The following is a 19,652-nucleotide window of genomic DNA, read 5'->3' as shown; positions in this document are numbered from 1 at the left end:
GCAAATCGACCGATTTCTATGTTCATGTGTATGTATTGTACATTTTGTTTTTCATTTCTCAAAGTTGAATAATATAATGGCGAGGCCTTCTCCAATATACTGTGATTATTATTAAGTAACCGATTGAGCGTTTGTTGCTGTGAATATGAGAATTTCAACGTTCATAATATTATGAAAATTAATTAGTACTAGATGATGATAAGAAATTGATTTTTAGCCTAGTATACAAGGCTTTCTTTCTATATTGACTGAGATCGATTCTTTTTCATCTTCCGAAGGGGTTTCTTTACCAAGCTGGAAGTAAAAACGTGAACGTGAATTTTAAACACCACTGATAAATATTTTTTATAAACCATTTTACTGTTTTCTTAAAATCGTTTCACTTATAATATGTACGTAAGAATGAATTTGCAAATGTTAATATAATTGTTACTGTTAATAATATTATTATTACTACAAATACCTTTATTTTATTTCATTGGCTTTACATCCCCTCGGACATTACACAACGTATTACATATATCGAGATTTTAACATTCTGTTGAACAAAAAAAGAACCTTTCGACACCCGCGGTTCAAGATTATCTCTGCATCAAACGTATCTAATCAACAGCAGTAAAAAAGGAAAAAACGATACAATTATTTGTGGTAATTAACTTACGGCCTAATATTATTCCGATTTAAAACTTACTATCGCCAATTTGGAGTAGGCTAGGCGGTCTTCAGAGCCATTGCTGAAACTTATCTGGTATGAGACGCCTTTACACATAATTTTTATAATCTTGGAAGAAGAGTCCTCGGTTGGTTTTAATTTTCCTGCAAAAGCCAATTTCGAAACAAAAAACAAACCATGAGTAATGTGACGCTTTCATTTGATCAGATTAGGCATAATATTTTTCTACAGAGAATATCAGATTGGGATGATAATTACCATTGTTCTAATCGCAGTATCTTATCTATTGTTCCTAATTTTTTTCTTCAAGGTATGTATTAGGCTATGTATTCGAACGATAATACCTATTTCACTATCTCATTAACAATACGGTGGTGTGCTATATTATGGTCTACGTACGTCGCGTGTTAGTGTAGCTCCAATAATTGCAGTGGATCTACCAATATTATGAATCTATACCTATATAGGTTCATCTATCGAGGGCTATAAAGCTCGCGCTAAAAACTCTAAGCATCAATTTCTTATCTACAACTGATTCTGAGCAACATTTCACCCTAAAAACAAAGCAATGAAAGCTAAGCTGCATCTGATTGGTGAAAGATAAATTCAGACTCGTCTCGTGGTTTTAATCAACATCCTACAGTTCTTCGGGTAAAATCTGTTGTACATGGTGTAGGTACAACTGATACCACGGTTTACATCTTTGTATTCAAGATATAAGATTGCCATTCAGAACTTGAGAATTTATTACTTCCCCAGACATTTTTCGTAACGCGGATTTCATTTCACTGGATTTTTTCTGCGTTCCGTTTGGACTAAGTATTGACACGTACCCGTAGAATTGAATTTTCAAAACTGAATTTTCCCTGTTCAGATCCCTCATTGATGATCTAACCATAACCAAACTCTTCTTGCCGTTATTTTCTTTGACATTGAACATGGTGCGATGATAATCGAGTCTTAGAACTGATTGTAAAGTAAAAATAAAACCGCAAGTGGAGTGGTAAACGTCGGCCATATTGATTTTATGCCAACGTTTAAAATTCATTAGCCCACAATACGATGCCTATAATTTATTTGACACAAACAATTATATTCGAAGTCTTGTGCCGAATTCCCAATCGGAATAATGAATTTTCAGTATCGACAACTCACGTCGCGAGTAATTTTCATTATTCTTTTTCACCGAAATTGGTATACGGTTTAATTTTTAAATACGGTTACACGTCTCGTTGTCAGCTGAATATCACTGCGTCTCTCTACCATAGAGGGGAATGATAGAATTTCAAGTCGAGATGAGCCGCTTCGCTGCCTCCGACCTCCTGGGAGCAAGACGGCGAAGGCGACGTCTTTACAGAGGCGTTTCTTTCCCTCTCTGCCCGCTCCGCCTCGAGTAAAATCGGGACGAAGGGGGTTGGCTGGTGTTCCGGTATCGCCGGTGTTGGAACCGTTGACATTTCGGTGGTCCGCTGTTTCTGTTCCTCCTCAGAGTAGAGGGACAAGGAGCGCGGTCGCTCCGGCTTCGGGGTCGAAAACGAGGGAATGAAGACGCTGCTGGAACATTTGGCTCTTCATCTCGATTCGATTTACATAAATATCGCGAGCTGAGCGCACCGAAAGGCCAAATTAGGATTGAAGATCGAAAATAAATAAACTTTTCCGAGATCATCTCGCGGATGCGGGAAGAAAAAGAGATGAAGAACGAGAAAAGAATAAATTTGGAATTAAACGCGGTAGAAAATTTGAATTTGAATGTTTGAAAAATATTCATCCGATTCACTTGTCGGAAACTAAATTATTTTATCCTCGATCTTAATTATCTCTGTGTCAATGGAAATTTTATCGTATGTTGTACTACTACGACGTGAAAATTGTGTAGACCAGAATAAAAGAAAAACAAACATAATTAATTAATTAATTATACTTTTAAACTCGTCTTCTCAAAATCAGTGCAGCTGCGGTGCTATAGCGTCTAAATTGCACACTATTATTTACGGGTGAAAAGAAACGAAACGAAATTATAATGATGTGTATAATTATATTACATTATTTTTTAAATAAATGAATTCAACTATAGCACTATATAATACAGAAGATGAATTACACATATTCATTAATAAATAAAAATCTAAAGAGAAAAAACAACAACTTATAACGCGACTGGTGCAATCGTCACGAAAACTGAAACTTAATTATGGAACCTCGAGTGGTTTATCACAATCAGATGAGGAAAATAATTATAATAGAAGTGCATATCGAAGTGCAAAAAAACGTCAAAATTCCTCATTCAATACTCACACTTTTCTTATAAAACTACAATATACTGCATGTACACAAAATGAACGAGTTGGTAAAAAAAAATATAGACGACAAAAAAAAATTATCCAAAAAAATTAACTCGACCGACACAACCTCAAGAGTATTGCAATGTGTGCTCAAATCTATTTTCACTTTGCGAAGAAGCGAGGCAGAGGCCAAATTATTAAACGTATATATGATGCATGTAATTTCTTTTTTTTTTTATGGTTGTATATTATGACTTGCGTATCTAGCTATACGTGGATAAAAATAACCGCCGGCTAACGTATATAATAATTACACAAGTGTCAGTGTCACAGCTATAAATTATATCGGAGATAAAATTCTGTTTAAAATGTCATAATATACAGACTTGCGTGAAGTCTTAATTTATCGCGATTTTCTCCAGGATCCAGGGCGAGCTGTTCGAGTCGATTTGAAGTTTCAGATATTTACCACGAGGTTGGTTTGATTCGCGAAGAAATTCATACCTCGATTGCAGTTTCTTATGCACTGAAAATTTCATGATCAGAACTCAAACCGACTCACAGAATGCGACGACAGTTGCCACTTGAAATTTTTTCGCGATGCTGATTTGCAGAAATAATAGTAACAGGAAAAACGACAGAGTTGAGACTAATTTGTGTTCCTGCGTTGCCCTGATTTTTCTTTCACATTTTTTCTTTACACATCAACACGCATAGATGAAGGTATTTAGTAACTCGTTACAGGGTCACTCACCCTGTTCGCTCAGCTGGTTGTCCCAAGACAGCCGTATTGTGTATGATCTGTAATTAAAAAATTAAAAAATAAACGGGGGGGTAGTTCGAGGGTTGATCGTTGGACTAGGATCACTTACGTTGCCCATGGAACATGCTGGACGAGCCGCGGCGTATCTTCCATAGGAACTCCTGGAAGCCGATCCATTTACGCTGTAAACCGAACAAAACTTTACCCATCAGCCTCACGTTCCAACCGTCCGTACGAAACATTCGATTTTTTTGAATACGAACCTGGAGTCGTTGCTGTTGTTGTTGGGCGAAGGACTGTCGAAGCCTTTTCCAGGGGATGAGCCATACCTGCTGATCCTGGTGTCTTGAACTTCTGTGCATAAAAAAATTTACTAGCAAGCATGCGGTACGACCTCGTAACGTTAGAATTACGTTACTACTGCATTTTATAAGGTCTAACTTGTCCAGTTTGGTCGTCGCCTTGGCATACCGAGTAGCCACGTGTGTCTAGCATTGACCGATTTTAAACCTGTACGTCTCACGTGCTTGAAGAAACTTTCAGAGATCGAATATCGCACTGCAGTGCATTTTTTACATCTAATAATATCATCCTTCGCCTGGGGTCAAGTCGTCAGACGGCTTAATCACCGATCAATGTGATTCGAACTATTCCGATCGTGTCGAGATGCAATTTTTACGGTTCTCTTTCAATTTCCGAGAACACATGCGAGGCGTGATGATTGAAATAGTATTTATCGATAGATGATAATTGTTACAGACAAGGTGACTGAAACTTGTTTGACTATAAAATTTCTGTTTGCAACGTCTAAGTCTGAGGAAAATTATTTACACTCTTTAGAGAATTTTTAAAATTGTATTAACGGTTGAAAAATTTTCCTTTGAATCAGGCAAATTGCTAACAGCTCAGCTGTGGTAGTTGGATATGAAAACGAGTGCATTCTGCAGCGGTGTAGAAACTTTATGAAGAAAACTAGTTCGTGCATAAGCGAGTAATTAGTCCGGACTGAATAATTACGTTTAATGCGTTACACATTCAGTGGGATAGCTAACTTCTCCTGTCGTTTTTTCGTGATTTAGATTTTTTTTCTGGTTGTTACCGTACATCACGTCCCAGTTTTCAATTTTATGTCTCATAAAATCAAATGTCTGACAGTGTGACTTTAAAAATAATTTACGCTGATCACGTATAAGGTATAATACACGTCTTAACTCACCATCGTCGAAGAATCCGTGAAACACAACGAATTTGTTGTTCTGTGGAATGATCTTGGTGAGACCGTAATGCTTTCGAAGAAAAGCCAAAAATTTTTCCGAAGGTCTGTCAATGGCCAGTTTTAAAGGAGTGATTTTTTCCTCCTGGAAAAAATGGAAATACGTATAACAATAATTATTTTTTAGATTAGTAATTGAAGAGGATCCTTCTTCCTCTGTATTCTGTAATCGATATAATTTCTTTAGTCATCGGCAGTGTTTTCCCGCAAGCTGTGAGCGTCCGACTAGAAACCACGCGCTGAAATCGAAAGAAACCAAAGAAAAGTAATTAAGTGAAAAAAAAAAAAAAAAATTTAATGACATCCGACGGAATTACCGTGACTTCTATCTATATACGTGTATGCAACGTGTATGCCTATATTTAGACGAGTATGTGGGCACAGATGCGCACTGTACCCACCGTACACCGGCAAACGTGTTTAGTATGCGACAGAGAAAATTCAGGATTGAATTCTTCGGCTCGAAAAAATGCATTCGTTTGTCTAAATTGGGAACCATTTTTTCTGCAAGTGATACTGAATTTGCTTTACAACGTTAGTATTTTAGGAAGTGGAATTTTGATTGCTACTTCTCGAATATTTCAAATTTCAGTTAAACTTATTTGTTGCGAAGCATTTCGAGTGCATCGTCAAGTGTGAATATATAATAAGGTATATTATAAAGCAAGCTTGAGTCTGGAGGTGGCACGCTTCGGCAATAAAGCTCTCGATAATAAAAGTTTATACACACAGCAAGCATGTGCTGATACAGAAGATTACCGCAGCCCGTCCGCTGCCTGGATTCATGGACGTAAAAATCGAGCACGCAACGTGGCTGAAGCTGATAATGCAACCCCGTCTCGTCGAACATGAAGAGATTCTTCGAGCCGGTCTTCAGAAGGCCAACCACGGACCCTTTGCCCCTGTAAAAATTCAACGATAATTCATCATGCCAGTGTAAGTGTAGTATCATAACGTTTCGACGAGATCGCGAGATGCCATCGCGATATCCAACGATTATTCAGACTCCAACGAAATGTGCATGCAGTAGATAACGAAGGTTTTGACCCTCCTTGCGGAAGTCGCTCGTTAATCCTGCAAGCACGAAGTGCCGCAGTCTAGACCCGCCTCAACCCCGCAGGACGTCCGCCGCATCCAACATCGATCCGAGAAAAAGCTCACCCACCCTTAGCCTTCTTTACCCAAGAATCGTCCCGCTTCGACGCTATAAAGTCACTCAAACCGAACTGCAGGAAGTCTTCGAGCTTTTTTATACTTTCGCGAAATTCAGAGATATAATAGAAATTTGTTCAGATAAAGGGGTTGCGGGTGAGAGAAATTTAGGTATAATGCAAATGCGAGGACGAAGACTCACTTCGACCTATACGTACACTCCTTGACCACTCGGATTTGGCCCGCAATTTTTTATAATTATGATTGTTCTCACTTTGAGAAGCACCGAGTTTTTTTTTTTACATTTTTTCGACACGGTTCGGATTTTATACAAATTTTCGAAACCATCTTATTGATAGAGACAATTTAAAGATCTAAAAAAATTCTGATAAATTATGTGTCAGATATAAAAATTTTCAAGCTTATTGCCGGAGAGGGAGAATTCTCCTTTTTACTGTTTTCAAGTTTTTTCTGGTAAAGAAATGTAACAAAAAATTAGTGCTTTTCAAACTGAGAACAATCGTATAAAAAATCCGAGAGGTCAAGGAGTGTACGTAGATCAAAGTGACCTGGAATACCCCATATGTGATATAAATTACTGATTGGCATCGCTGTCGACGAGAAGGTAGACCAAATGGTCCGTATCCCTGAGCTTTTGGGCGCTGGTGATGGTCTTGCTGAGACCCTGAGCTTTCGCCGAGGCCTCGCCCATGTCGTCTAGAATCCTGGTGAGTTGTCTCTGGCATTCCCTGAAAGCAAACGATTATCATTACAACTTTCGTCATCACTCACGAGTAGATAAGCAGCGATTAGTAGGTGCGAATTGCGTGCGGTTTAATTCATTGTTTGTCCTTCGTGTCACCGACGTGCTTCTGCGGCTGGTTACAATGCGAGAAAGTTATCAAATCGCCTAATTGAGATTCGCCCTTTCAGGTCCTTGTGCTTAATCAGCTTGAACACGCGATCGCGACTTGTGCCGACAGATATTTGATTTATGGAAGCTGGACGCTCCGATTCAGGAAGTAGGTATGCAGGAAGTTCAAGTCAAACCTTTCAGTCGCACATTTTTCAAATTAGTATTTTGACCTGAATCTTGTTACTCGGGAGTTTTTTGGGTCGCTGATCACGAATCTGAAGTAAGAATTCCATAATTTCGAAATTCAAGATGGCGCATCTGGTATGGTGGATGTAAAATCGAAGAAACTGTCCAAATTTGATGATTCTGTCCCAAACTTGTTGATCGAGGGTTTTCGGGGTCGCTGATCACGAATCTGAAGGCATGCATGGAATTAATAACAAACAGCGATGATGACGGAACAATTGAAAGACGAAATTAAAAGCCTGCAACTCTTGAGCACGTTTTATTGAGAAGCGTGCATGATGAATTGTTTACGGACAGTTACATGACCGTATGAGGCACATAAATAGGTGCTCAACGAACGCGGTAGAGATAACGAGTATATCCTCGTAACAAACGTGATGATCACCGTGTCACTCGAGCAGTGTATGACGTCACGGGCGTGACTCTCATTGAGCGTGTCTGATCGTCGATTGCCTCAGACGTAATTCACTTTTTACGCGTTTCAAGGGATTGCCAGACGAATTCGGTGATCGGATCAGGGTTAAAGAAACTTTATTGTGCAATTTGGAATATCCAATTTTCTCGTGTTTGACGTCACGTGTATCGCTCAGATGACGGAAAAGATGGGAATAATTATCTCAAACAATGATTAACAATTAAACAGTATGACATGGAGTTTGGATCATTCTCGGCGTTCTGCGCCCACGAGGTCGATCCCGTCTTTCGCCCACGTCAAGTAGTAAAGAATCGAGTGCGAGGGAACGGGCACCGCGAAACGAGTAGAAAAATTTTCATGGTCAGACCCGCGATTCAAGCGACCTTTGCGTAATTCTGTGAACGTGAACCCATATTTGTCTGTGCATGCATGTATGTGTACATGCAATAAGCAGCCACAGCAGCAACAGCAGCAGCAGCGTCGTCTGACTACTTACAAGAAGAATTCAGCAAATCAGCAGCGCACAGTCCTTTCACGTTTTATAACAGTAATAGAATTTCGTTGTCAGAAGGAGTAAATATAATGTAAACTTTTAACCAGTATCAGCTATTCTCGCGATCGGTGAAAAATATTCATAAGATATTCTACGAATTTTTCCAAAAATTGGAATATTACGTATTTTCGTAAAAGAATTGTAAATTGTAAAAGACTAAATTTTTTTCGGAAAATCTATAAAAAATTATGTATATCTACAATTTCATACAAAAAAGAAAAGAAAAAGAAAAAACATGACACATTTTCCAGATTCTGTAAATATTTGTAGTAATATCAATTTTTACACGTCGACTTTGGTCGATCATCATTATTACGTGTGATTGACGCCTCCGATGGGCTAATTTGTTTCGTCACGGAATATCCGCAATACACATAGCTATGACGTTATACTATACGTGATTTAAGACTTATAAGACGTCTTATTATGTATATCTTATTGTTATCCAACTTTCGCCTGGTATTATGCAATAAGAATTACCCATCGGAAGCGTAAATGTTATTTTCATTGAAAGGGATTTGAAAGCCACATCTAAAGCTATTAAAATTCGCGCAATGGATAAATACATCGGTGCATCAAATTGAACGATAAGATCAACCAAAGTCGCTGCGAGTGAAAGTTGGCCCGATTATTCGAGGCGTAATGAGAGAAGAGAGGGAAAAACCGAGACAATAAGCACAGACCAACGTGATGGACAGGTGCTTAAGGGGCCGGTCTAATATCGATCAAACGGTCTCATTCACTCACCCTGATTTATACGGTTTAACTAATGTAACGACGCGGGTATAATAGCTAAGAGTTTCCGGAGTATAAAGTGTGACTAAATGGATCTAAGAATTTTCAGATATGTAAATAAATCGACTGTTATTACTAGACATATGCAGTATCTTACAGCTGAAGGTAGAGCTACGTTTGATTTTTTGATTCAATAAAATTTAGATTCAATAAGATAAGATAAGAAAAGATCACATATCTGTTATCGAAAATTGAACAATCTTTAACTTTTAGTTTGTTAATAGTATTTGATTATTTACTGAAATAATATGAGACACAAAATTCGAAGAGTTTTAGAATGTTTTAACCTTGGGTTTGGTTTATAAATCTCAACGATATCTTGTCAAGAAAACTGGTCGACAGGAATTTCGCCTTTGACTTTTAATGTCACTTGGTCGAAAAGTGGTTTCATATACGTGGACTGAATCATTTTAAACATTGTTTACACATTGTATACTCACGCAAACTCGTGACGATCACCCCTAAACTCCTCGAGCATCAGCCTTTGCGATATCTTGTTGATTTTCTTCGGCAAGAGCTTGTTGACGTTGAAGTTGAACTCCATCTTTACGATTATTCAAATTCGTTCACGGACCTCCGGGGTATAACGTATAGTTATTTAACGAGAGAATGCAAATGAGAAAAACAAATCGTCAGTTTTATCCTGTCACCGCCTGATCTTCAAACGACACAAACTTAATCACACATCGTTTCGTATTTCGATCACTCACAGCGGCGTTTGCAAGAAATTTAATCACTTACGTAGACGAATAAATTGTCTTTTAAAAAATAGCAACTTTATCCGCGCATCAATCACAGACTTTGAGAATATTCCGAAACCATTTTTCGTCAACTTTTCACCATCCAAAGACTCCCACCAATCTACGTTGCTTTTTTATTTTCAATTTTTTTCCATCCCGTCGTCTGCTTTGCTTATGCCGGAAGGTCGCGTGCGGTCGTAGCAATTTCACTGATAGATGTATCTTATATCTGACCAATCTCGAAGATAAACAAATATTTCTCGCTCGTAACGATCAAGCGGCGTACAACATCACTGATTGTGAGCTCGTTTACGGAGATAATAATCTGCGCAATAAATCGCGGAAGCTTGTTGCGAATTGCTGCACGTTCCGAACCTGTAAGTTACCGGATCAATACGTTGTGCACATTGGAGTGTAGAATTCGGTGTCGGTATCAGGTCTAATTTTAATTGACAGCGGGCCGATTACGTTCACTTTACCTTAAATCCCATCTTGAATCTCCTAATGGAATTTCTTCGATCGAACTTTTCCGCGTTTTCAAATCTCCCGCTCCGCCTTTTTACTATATTTTTCTGCCTGCAATTTCTCTTTCCCGTATTTGTCGAAGCGAGCGCGTTTCGGCCGACGCAACGCACCTGAGACACGTGGTGTTTCCTGTACGGTCTCAGACCCAACTGACTCTACTTGACGCCCGGATTATTTTTTCCGTAAACTCGTAGCCTGCTGGCCCCCGTTCCGCACGCGCATAGAGAAGGCTGTAGTCGTGGAGGCGGCGTGTTACGTCATCGGCGAACAATGGTGGCGCTCTACCTTGCCGACGGATCGCGAGGCTGTCTATCTATCTTACCGACTGTCGATAAGTGCCACTTCGAGATGTTTGTTATGTAGCGTTGGTAAGAACCGTCCCTGTTTGAACTACGGTTGTAATATACGTGATCTACTTAACTGACGAACTGAGACCGCGATTAAAAATTCAAACTTGTAACTATCGTTCGTCTCAACGCCATTATTTGTACTGTTAGGAAGAAACGTGTACAGCATTACGATTTGAACATTCCCCCGGAATGATCTAGACAAGGGTTCAGACCGCTGACAATGAAAGAACGTATGAGTATGACGATATTTATAGTATCGATCAGATTTACAGTATTAATTGAAAGTGTTATTTGTTTTGTGCGTTGACTTTGTGTGAATCCTAAATCCGGGTAACTGTATTCCTTGGCTCAAATAAAAATTGTTGTTAATAAAGCTTGAAGCTTAATGAGTTTCACATGTTAGAAAGAATTCTGACAAGTGTACTCTTAAATAATGCAGTGCGAAATCGCACGATTAAACCTGAAATGTGGCCTGAAGTCAAAGGTTGAACATCGCACAGAATTTTTTTTAAACCTACTCTAAAAGAGATTGGTGCTAAAAACTTGAAGTAAATATTTGCGAATCGTGAGTAGGAAAACTGAAATACAAGTAACTTTGAGATTAATTACAATATTTGCGAATCGTGAGCAGAAAAACTGAATAATAAGCTATTTTGACACTCTTACAAAAGTGGAAAGAGATGTAAAAAAGTTACCTACAGCGTGCTGACTAGTCGGCTTAGCCTTGGCAGTTATCCAAGCAATTATAATTTTCAAGCATATGTAAAGCAATTATTATTCTCGCGCCTAACGACCCTGCAATGGCGTCGTCGCAATCCTTTCGTCAATATTCAAAAACTGTTGCCTGGTATCTACTTATTCGTTTTCACCATATGTAAATAGTCAATAAAAGAAATCGTTCGTCATCGCGCACATCGGAATATGTTGAAACTGTACTGTTGAACAGTAAAGTATGCATGTATTCAAGCTTTGACGAAAGCCTTAAAACTACATAGGGTCAAGGCACTAAATTCACCGTTCATAATTACATTATAACACTCTTCCGCAAATTTCACACCCGGTAAAATTTATGCTGGACGCATAAGTCACTTCTTCTTAAAGACGACTTTTATCCGCTCTTTGAAATGACGCGGAAGAACTGCTAATACTAAAGGTGAATAGTAATATAGCTAAGCGAAATAAGTGTAATAATATAATACCATAATGACATTTTTATTGTTATTTAACATAACAACATTTCAAGCGTTTTGGTTCGATTAACGCCGCTTTGTTTCCAGTGAATACATTACCAATTTGTAGCGATTTAATTTCCTCAGACCCGAGGGCCAATTCTCGAAATCTGAATGCACAGTGTTCTGTATGACAGTAAGAAAAATACTGATGTTATCTTAAAGAGAGAATGAATTGAGTTTTTCTTCCGTAATAATACCGTATCTCCAAACCATGAGTTAATTTCGCCTCAAAATTGATACGATCAACCCAATTGTTGGGTCAAGACCACCGATCCTCCATATCTTGATGACACCCTATCGTGACCTTCACATGTTTCTTGTCGCATCAAGCACTAGATTTGTAACAGTTCTACTTATTGCCTTTTTAAGCATACCCATGAAGGTTGTGCTCTCCGTAAATTTTGTCATTTTTTTTAACACGCTGTCAGCATTTTCATTCGCCACTTCGTCGTCCAGCTAAATTATTCATGAGGCTGAAAGTCGCCTCTTCATCCGAAAAATCAAAGTAATCCGCGGCACAATTGCAGTATGGAAATTGAAACACAATTGCGTTTAATGCGTCAACCTTAGTTAGAGCTTATACTTCTCGTGAAACTCTACTTTAAATATTAAAGCCATGTTTAACGAAAATGTTAACAAATTTCGCATCGCCGAAAAAAGTATTTTATATTCTAGGTACGTGTAATCCTGAACAAATGATACAAATGCCGCACTTCTCACGGTTGACAAGTGGTGTCATTCTTGTACGCAAAGCCACTACAGAAATTTTTTTCAACAGTTTTCAGAGGTAAAGATTGTTGTCTGTTCCTTATTAAGTGACTATGTGGTCTCAGCCTTGAGTGCCTCTGGCTAACAGCGACAATATTTCACACAGAACATTCGTAGTCCATTGCGATAATGGATATCAGTTGTGAAAGAAATCCATTAATACCAACCAAGCTCCTCAAAAACAGGTCGTTCTGAGGTGCGTTTTGTGTACAAACACAAAAAATATGCCACCTTTTCTTCACCTTGAATCTCGGATCACGTCAACTGACTTCCGAGATGAGAAATTAACCTGTGCATGACCGATGGTCAGAGAGGGTCAAACGAACAGCCACACATCCACTAATAGGTATATGCCGGCTGGTGGCGTGAAGTGCATCGAAATGGGCGGCCAATAACGATAGTAAATGTCTAACGCCATATAAATCTCAGATACACTGTAAGCAATATTATGTCGTTGTATTGAAACGCTTAGTCAATCCTCAGACATCACGTCGTACGGAAAGAATTAGTTACATGGGTTACCTACGGTGTTCCTAATTGAGGTACGAACCGGGGAATTTCGATTTCAGCATCTATCTTTTATCGAAGGATTTTTGCTCGAACGTCCTAATCGAAGCAATTATGTCCCGTTTGATGAAACGAGGAGATTTTGTTATTTTGTTAAAGCAAATCGATTAGCTTGATATTCCAATCTTTCCTTGGTATCATTTGTTGAAGGTGAATATCAAGAAGAATCCGGGATAACAAAGTGTCAATAGTTTTGTAGCGAAAATGCATTTGTGAAAATATTTTTGATTATGCAAAAAAAATCATTATCCGAAATAATTAATGGACAATGACCTGGTTTCCTTACATGTTACACTTGGAAAAACCTGTTCTAGTAATCCAACTGTCATTTGACGTATTTGAATTTATAACAACTTGATGCGAAGAACTCTATAATGATACATGTGGCGTAGATCTTGTGACAACAAATCTCGAATGAATGTCATTAAGTGGTCCAGCTCACGTTTTACCGCGGTGTCTACTGACTGGGGGGTGTATCAGGTCGCCATGGTGGGGCACCCTATAAACAGTCGTCGCTGTACGGAAAGCGCAGAGGTTGCCTATGTATCACCGCAGCTGTGACTTCGGTGATGCGGGAATCGATATCGTCCGATGTTCATCAAAGTGGCGTTTTACTGATCTTCAAGTGACTTGAAGTGGAAAAATCGCAATTATAGTCAACGGTGAAAAATCTGTCCCATCCCATCGCACGCGGAGAATTATTTGAAAAATGTTGTGCATCGTGAGTGAATTGTTTTTACTTTATAAATTTGTCATCACTTCTTGTGAGAAAATAATTGTGAAGTAACAGTTGGAACTGGTAGGACGAAATTGGAGAGGTTATTTCAAACGTGCGACGACGCGATGATTTTTTATAATAATTTCTCACAGGGGGGATAAATTTATCAAAATGCAAATTGTAACATTCTCGACGAGTTTATGTGGGAATAAGTTCTCTGAACGGTCTTCAACACCTTATGCGAAATCGGATGAATCACTATAAGCCATCAGGAATGATACTTCAATTGAAATTCCAGCCACGGATTTTCCCGGATCGAAATTTCTTGTTCCGCTATATCACGCGTTGTTATTCAAGTGGCCATCGACAGATATGGCAAACAATATTGTCACGCTTAACTTGCTCGTCTCGATATACCGATTAAGCGGAGGATTGCAAGGCAATGTGTACAGAGTACCGATGAGCGTAAATATTTACATCGATTTTTTACCTATAAATAACGAATGGCGAATTCGAAGGACGTAGTCTTGACAAAAATAGCTTTACCGATAAACTCCGGTTGTTTTCTTCTTCCGCATCCCTCGTAACAATGTCTTCCCAGGCTTCAAACATCTTTGTACTGTGACTTTTTTTTCAGTGGGATTTTAACGAGAGCGATGCTTGGGCATGCGTCGCGTTACTGGTGGTCATTTACGCCTTTTACGCCTTCAGAAATTACTTCAGGATCGTCAGGTTCATCCTGACTTTAAACGGTCCTCCGGCATTGCCTTTGGTGGGAAATGCCTATCTTGCCACAGATAAGACTCGTGAGTTTATATAATTTACAACCCCTCAGAATCGCTTTCACGAACACCCTTTAATCCGCCATTATCCTCTCTTGTCTTGCACAGTTCTGCAGCAGATGTCTCATACGGCCTACGACATGTACGGCCCCATCTTCAGGGTATGGTTGACGGTATTTCCGGCGGTGGTCCTCTTCGAACCAGCCGATATCCAGGTGGTTCTCAGCAGCAGCAAGCACTTGGAAAAGACTTACTTCTACCGAATGCTCCACAATTTCGTCGGCGACGGACTGATAACGAGTGAAGGCGACCGTTGGAAGATCCATCGGAAGATCCTCCAGCCAGCTTTCCATCTTAACATCCTTGATCGGTTTACCGATACCTTTGCCGAATGTGCCAATCACCTCGTCCAGGGGATCATCAATTCTGGCGAGAAGAATGTCAACTTGACAAAGTTCGTGAACGACTCGGTTATCGACATTCTCAACGGTGAGTCACACTTCTTTCTCCTCTTCCGTCCCGTCTTCCAACGAACGGGGACGCTTCATACGGATCTAAAATTTGCAGAAACCATTCTTGGCGTGACCCTGGTTTCCAAGAAGCAAAGGCAGATAGATGACGAGGAATCTCCCTTCAGAAAGTAAGTGCATGATAAGGTGCGACGGAGCCACGGCGGTGCTTTACAGTCGAGGAAAAGCAGTCCGGTATCGAAACGACCTCGTTTCGTAACACCGTACTCTTCGTCTGCAGTCATACTGGGTCCGCGTTGTTGCGTGATCGCGTTTTGCCCGTCCGAAGCTCACGTTCGATGATACAATAGTAGCAATTAGGAATGTAGCCTGCTTTCCAACGCGTTATTCCCGACGCGTCCATGTCGCGGCTGAAAATTCGACAGCGACTATCACGATTACGAAGACTTTCACTCCTTCGTTATAATAGCATTACGTGCGTTCTAATTTGCACACAGTTTCGTAATAATTGGAACACCTTGAATTCGCCGGCACCCCTCTCATTAGGCATTCAAAGAAATTCCTCACGGTATCGTTTCATTGACTTGCAGAGGTCAAGTAGTGGCTCCGTATCGCATGGTACATCCGTGGCTCCTGGTGAATTGGATTTACGAGATGACAGCTACCGGACAACGCGAGAACGCTCATCGAGCCGAGCTCTTCAGGACATGCAAGAAGATGATTGCCGAGAAGCGAGAAGTCATTAGGAAGAAGAAGTCGGAGATAACCAGTGAGCCTGACGATTCCCAGCGGAAGACGTCGATGCTGGAATTCATGGTCGAAGTCAGTGAGAAGAATCCGAGCTTTACTGAAGACGACATCGTCAACGAGTGCTGCACGTTCATGCTTGCCGGTCAGGATTCCGTCGGTTCTGCAGTCGCCATCACGATGTTCCTCCTCGCGACGCACCACGAATGGCAGCAGAGATGCTTCCAAGAGCTGGAAGACATCTTCGAGACCGACTCAAGGTCACCGACGATGAAGGACCTCAGGGAGATGCGCTGCCTCGAGATGTGCATCAAAGAATCGCTGAGACTCTATCCGAGCGTTCCAACCTTCGCCAGAAAGTTGGGAGAGGACACTAAAGTCGGTTGGTAGAGTTTGCACTTCTGATCGTCGTGCATATCCACTTTCGTATCTTGACGGCCACTTTTTCACGATATCGCTCTCTCTCTTATTTTCAGGAAACCACGTGATTCCCGCAGGATGCGATGTCTTCGTGGCGCCCTACGCCACCCATCGATTGCCACACCACTATCCGGATCCGCACACCTTTGACCCGACAAGGTTCGACCCTGACAGTAGCGAAAAGAGACACCCTTATGCCTACATCCCCTTTAGCGCGGGGCCGAGGAACTGCATCGGTAAGTCGAACGGCGGAAAATTGTCGTGCGTTGAGTTATATTGGAATACGTTTTTGCACTTCACAGGATACAAGTTTGCGATGTTGGAAATGAAGGCGTTGATCAGCGCGGTCCTTCGAAACTTTTACCTCAGTCCGATACCGGGAAAAGAAGAGGTGCGGCCCAAATTCAGACTCACTTTGCGGGCGCAGGGTGGCCTTTGGGTAAATTTCAGACCGAGATATTCAAATCTGGTTGAAAATCTTTATGTTAGCATGTAAGCTGTGGTATCCCTGGTGTAAATATCATACTGTCACGTCTATAAATATTTTTTATGTTCAGACTTTCGTTGACTGTCACGCATAGTTGTAGGCCTTGTGTGATTGACTGTGTGAATTGTGATTAAAAATTATTTCTGTACCTGAGAATACCTATCATTATATTCATATATATATATATATATATATATATATACACACGTGTATTCATATACGTGGTACGATTAATGTGTGTTAATCATTACTGCAATCAATGTTCGATGAGTTTTTAAATAACGGAAAGTAGTTGTCGGTTTTTAAAGCTTTTAATTTTGTACATCAGAGTAAATTCACGGGAAAACTTGACGTGTCGCTAAGACGGGGAAATTAGCATAAGTGTCAATCACGAATGACAAGCTTAATTGTTTCTTGTCTCACGTATCGCGCAGATCGAGTAACGCGTGAGAAAACTATATTTAAATTTCATTACACGCACCTCGTCCTTCGCGAGACATCCGAGATAAATGCCCATTTATTAACGATTGTCAATAAATCTGCAGTTATTTTGAATTGCAAATAAGAAATCAAGACTCGCTGTCCACACTTTGAGGAATCACCACAATACGTTCAGTATGCTAATTAGTAAAATGTCGAATGGTGGGTAAATATGAATCGCCTGCGCTCATGGTTGCACACCACTCGATTTGCCGCCCAGGTAATTGGTCAGTCAGACCAGTCGGAATTGAAACAGGTTTCATTGAACTGAACCGAGGTTTTGCATTCTAGGAACGATATAATTTATTATTTAATGATCAATCGACGCGTACCGTGATCATCGAATGTCTATTATTGCACGCAATCCCGAAACTAGAAGTAATTCAAACCGCAGCTTCTGCAGAAGGCAGCAAAGAGGAATAGGAATTGACTGTTCATGGTAAGATTCTCTCTGTCTACTTTGTCATGAACGAGCACCTGCTCCGAAGGTGATCATCCATGGGTCCTTGACCAAGTGCCTGTTTACGTCGATAAACTGTTCTGGCCAAAGTCTCAGGGTTGCCCCAGTGACCCCGGTCCGTGTGGATGCTGTGCAGACCGACTAAGTCACTAAGAGAATGTAATTCTTCTTAATGTCGGAGCCCATGAACTTGGCGTTGGCAGTCGTTCTTGAAACTTTCATCACTTCAATTCGTCGTTCAAAACAAGTTAAGAGATGGTCAATGGGTGCTGATTGCAACCAGGAACTTGTTGGGTCGACGATAGTGAGTTTCTGCCAAGTACCCGGTCGAGTTCTTCGTGTATCTTTTGCTTACGGATTAGCGATCAAGTAAAGAAGCACGATTCGATGCTGTTCTTCATGGTCTTGATTCCAGCGGTGAAAAGGTCCTTCAATAAATCGATAAGTTGAAGATACATAGTCACAGATAGTCTTGCTGATTCGTTATACCATTGAAAGAAGAGGATGAGTTGGATTTCTGGAGTTCAATCAATCGGTGCAAATTCGTCGAAGTCTTATGTTGACCGGCGAGATTCTGGTGAGGTAAAAAAAGAATTTTAGTTGACTAACGAGTCTCCACTAAATGCGAGTATTAGGATCTCAAAAACTTACCGTAGACTGAAGAAGTGCCAGACTCGCATGTGGCGATTGTTCCTGGATTTATAGCAGAAAAAACCTGAGACAATGTATCTGAGGAAAGGAAAGTCATTGAGGAGTCTTCCTGACACGTCAGAGTTCTTGAGAATGTCGCTTAATCGAACGATTTCCGCTAATATAGCATCTTCCTTTTCCTGATCGTACCTGTAATGAACGGCTTATAATACCTGTCCTCGCCTCGATAATTCTCTTTCCATCCAAACCCTTCGTACCTACTTCGTGTTGTACCACAAACTGTTTAGAACAACGATTGTCGCTATTCTATCCTTGTTTATCCTGGTCCGATTATCCTGGCAAGCGTGACAGCCTCGTTGAAAATTATGTCCTCCATCGTTTTACGCCCAAATCCAAAGTCTGAAGGTTCTTAGGGGAGAATCTGAAAACCAGGATAAAGTTACGTACGCGTCACGAAAACAATGACTGACGTCTTCGTTATTCACCTTCTCTGCTTCTTCCACGTCGCGCCGTCGGTGAATATAAATCTTCTTCGAGCACCGAGTGTCCTTGTGACGAAACAAGAACCCATCTGGTCGTCCATCGGACTCTCATCTGTTGAGCATTTCCGTCACTGCCTCCATGCCCGAGACGATGATCATCGGGTCTGAGAGATCGAGTCTAGTGGAATTTCGTGTCTCTCACCAATCGGTTCAGATCGCAAATGTTTCCGACCATCGGTAACCCCTGGGTCTCGATGATATCGATGAAGTGGCAATAGTCAGCGGGGATATTCCGCACATTTAAGTCATTTAAACCATTCGTCGATGTCTGACCAGGTGGAAAACGCCCGAAATTCTCGGAGCCAACAAAGTACTTTACGCCCAGGCTATGGCCTCCTGATCAGACTTACCTCGAAAATGGCCGCTACCGACAAATCCATTCCTAATTTCCAAACTCGTTCCAGTGAAGAGTACAATCATTGGCCTTTATTGAAATACACTTTTTCCACGCCTCGGGACCACGTTGGCTTGGATGCTGACCCAGTACACGTATAGGTCGAAACTGCAGCCGAGGACGTTCGTTGAGCTGGACATTTCTGCGGCCAGGAGAACAACTTTCCTTTCACCGTTGCATTGCATTGCGCACCGATACCGCAAGGCTGCCAGTGTCGTGCAACGGTCCGCTGCAAATCTCTGACATTCAGACCAATGCGCATTATGCATATTTATAAGCTAGTCCCAATCTTGAGATTAGGAGTCTAT

At 40.6% G+C, this 19,652-nt stretch overlaps 2 protein-coding genes and 1 pseudogene across 3 annotated transcripts; 1 reads left to right on the top strand and 2 right to left on the bottom strand.

The window, feature by feature from the left end:
* Positions 1-893: 893 nt before the first annotated feature.
* On the bottom strand, positions 894-10,434 carry LOC124416828 (alpha-tubulin N-acetyltransferase 1-like). 2 transcript variants are annotated; one of them, XM_046898183.1, is made up of 8 exons: positions 9,452-10,434; positions 6,746-6,895; positions 5,725-5,896; positions 4,938-5,079; positions 3,985-4,075; positions 3,831-3,903; positions 3,713-3,759; positions 894-2,227 (listed from the first exon to the last, which is right to left on the bottom strand). In XM_046898183.1, the coding sequence occupies exons 1-8, from the start codon at positions 9,553-9,555 to the stop codon at positions 1,933-1,935; spliced, it is 1,074 nt and encodes a 357-aa protein (XP_046754139.1). In that variant the 5' UTR covers positions 9,556-10,434; the 3' UTR covers positions 894-1,932. The 2 variants fall into 2 exon arrangements, with proteins under 2 accessions (XP_046754139.1, XP_046754140.1); XM_046898184.1 differs by having other exon boundaries at positions 894-2,224.
* Positions 10,435-13,631: 3,197 nt separating this feature from the next.
* Positions 13,632-16,973, top strand: LOC124416827 (probable cytochrome P450 4aa1). Its single transcript, XM_046898182.1, has 7 exons — positions 13,632-13,914; positions 14,549-14,717; positions 14,802-15,182; positions 15,261-15,333; positions 15,754-16,292; positions 16,387-16,566; positions 16,633-16,973. Exons 1-7 carry the CDS (start codon positions 13,903-13,905, stop codon positions 16,824-16,826), a joined length of 1,548 nt encoding a protein of 515 aa, XP_046754138.1. The 5' UTR covers positions 13,632-13,902; the 3' UTR covers positions 16,827-16,973.
* A 661-nt stretch (positions 16,974-17,634) lies between these two features.
* On the bottom strand, positions 17,635-19,529 carry LOC124404241 (annotated as a pseudogene).
* Positions 19,530-19,652: the final 123 nt, after the last annotated feature.

This window comes from Diprion similis, chromosome 3 (assembly GCF_021155765.1).
Source record: "Diprion similis isolate iyDipSimi1 chromosome 3, iyDipSimi1.1, whole genome shotgun sequence".
In the NCBI taxonomy this organism is placed as follows: domain Eukaryota; kingdom Metazoa; phylum Arthropoda; class Insecta; order Hymenoptera; family Diprionidae; genus Diprion; species Diprion similis.
The sequence above is the reverse complement of the archived record's forward strand: the minus strand, read 5'-3'. Positions and strand labels throughout refer to the sequence as shown.

Excerpts from the sequence above, each read along its gene's own strand:
- LOC124416827 (XM_046898182.1), top strand. Across the intron at positions 14,718-14,801 it reads TCTTGCCACAGATAAGACTC|TTCTGCAGCAGATGTCTCAT; the intron begins GTGAGTTTATAT and ends TGTCTTGCACAG. Across the intron at positions 16,567-16,632 it reads GGGGCCGAGGAACTGCATCG|GATACAAGTTTGCGATGTTG; the intron begins GTAAGTCGAACG and ends TGCACTTCACAG.
- LOC124416828 (XM_046898183.1), bottom strand. The coding sequence starts at position 9,555 with ATGGAGTTCAACTTCAACGTCAACAAGCTCTTGCCGAAGAAAATCAAC. Across the intron at positions 6,896-9,451 it reads GGTGATCGTCACGAGTTTGC|GGAATGCCAGAGACAACTCA; the intron begins GTGAGTATACAA and ends GTTTGCTTTCAG. Across the intron at positions 2,228-3,712 it reads CAACCAGCTGAGCGAACAGG|CAGCGTCTTCATTCCCTCGT; the intron begins GTGAGTGACCCT and ends CAAATGTTCCAG.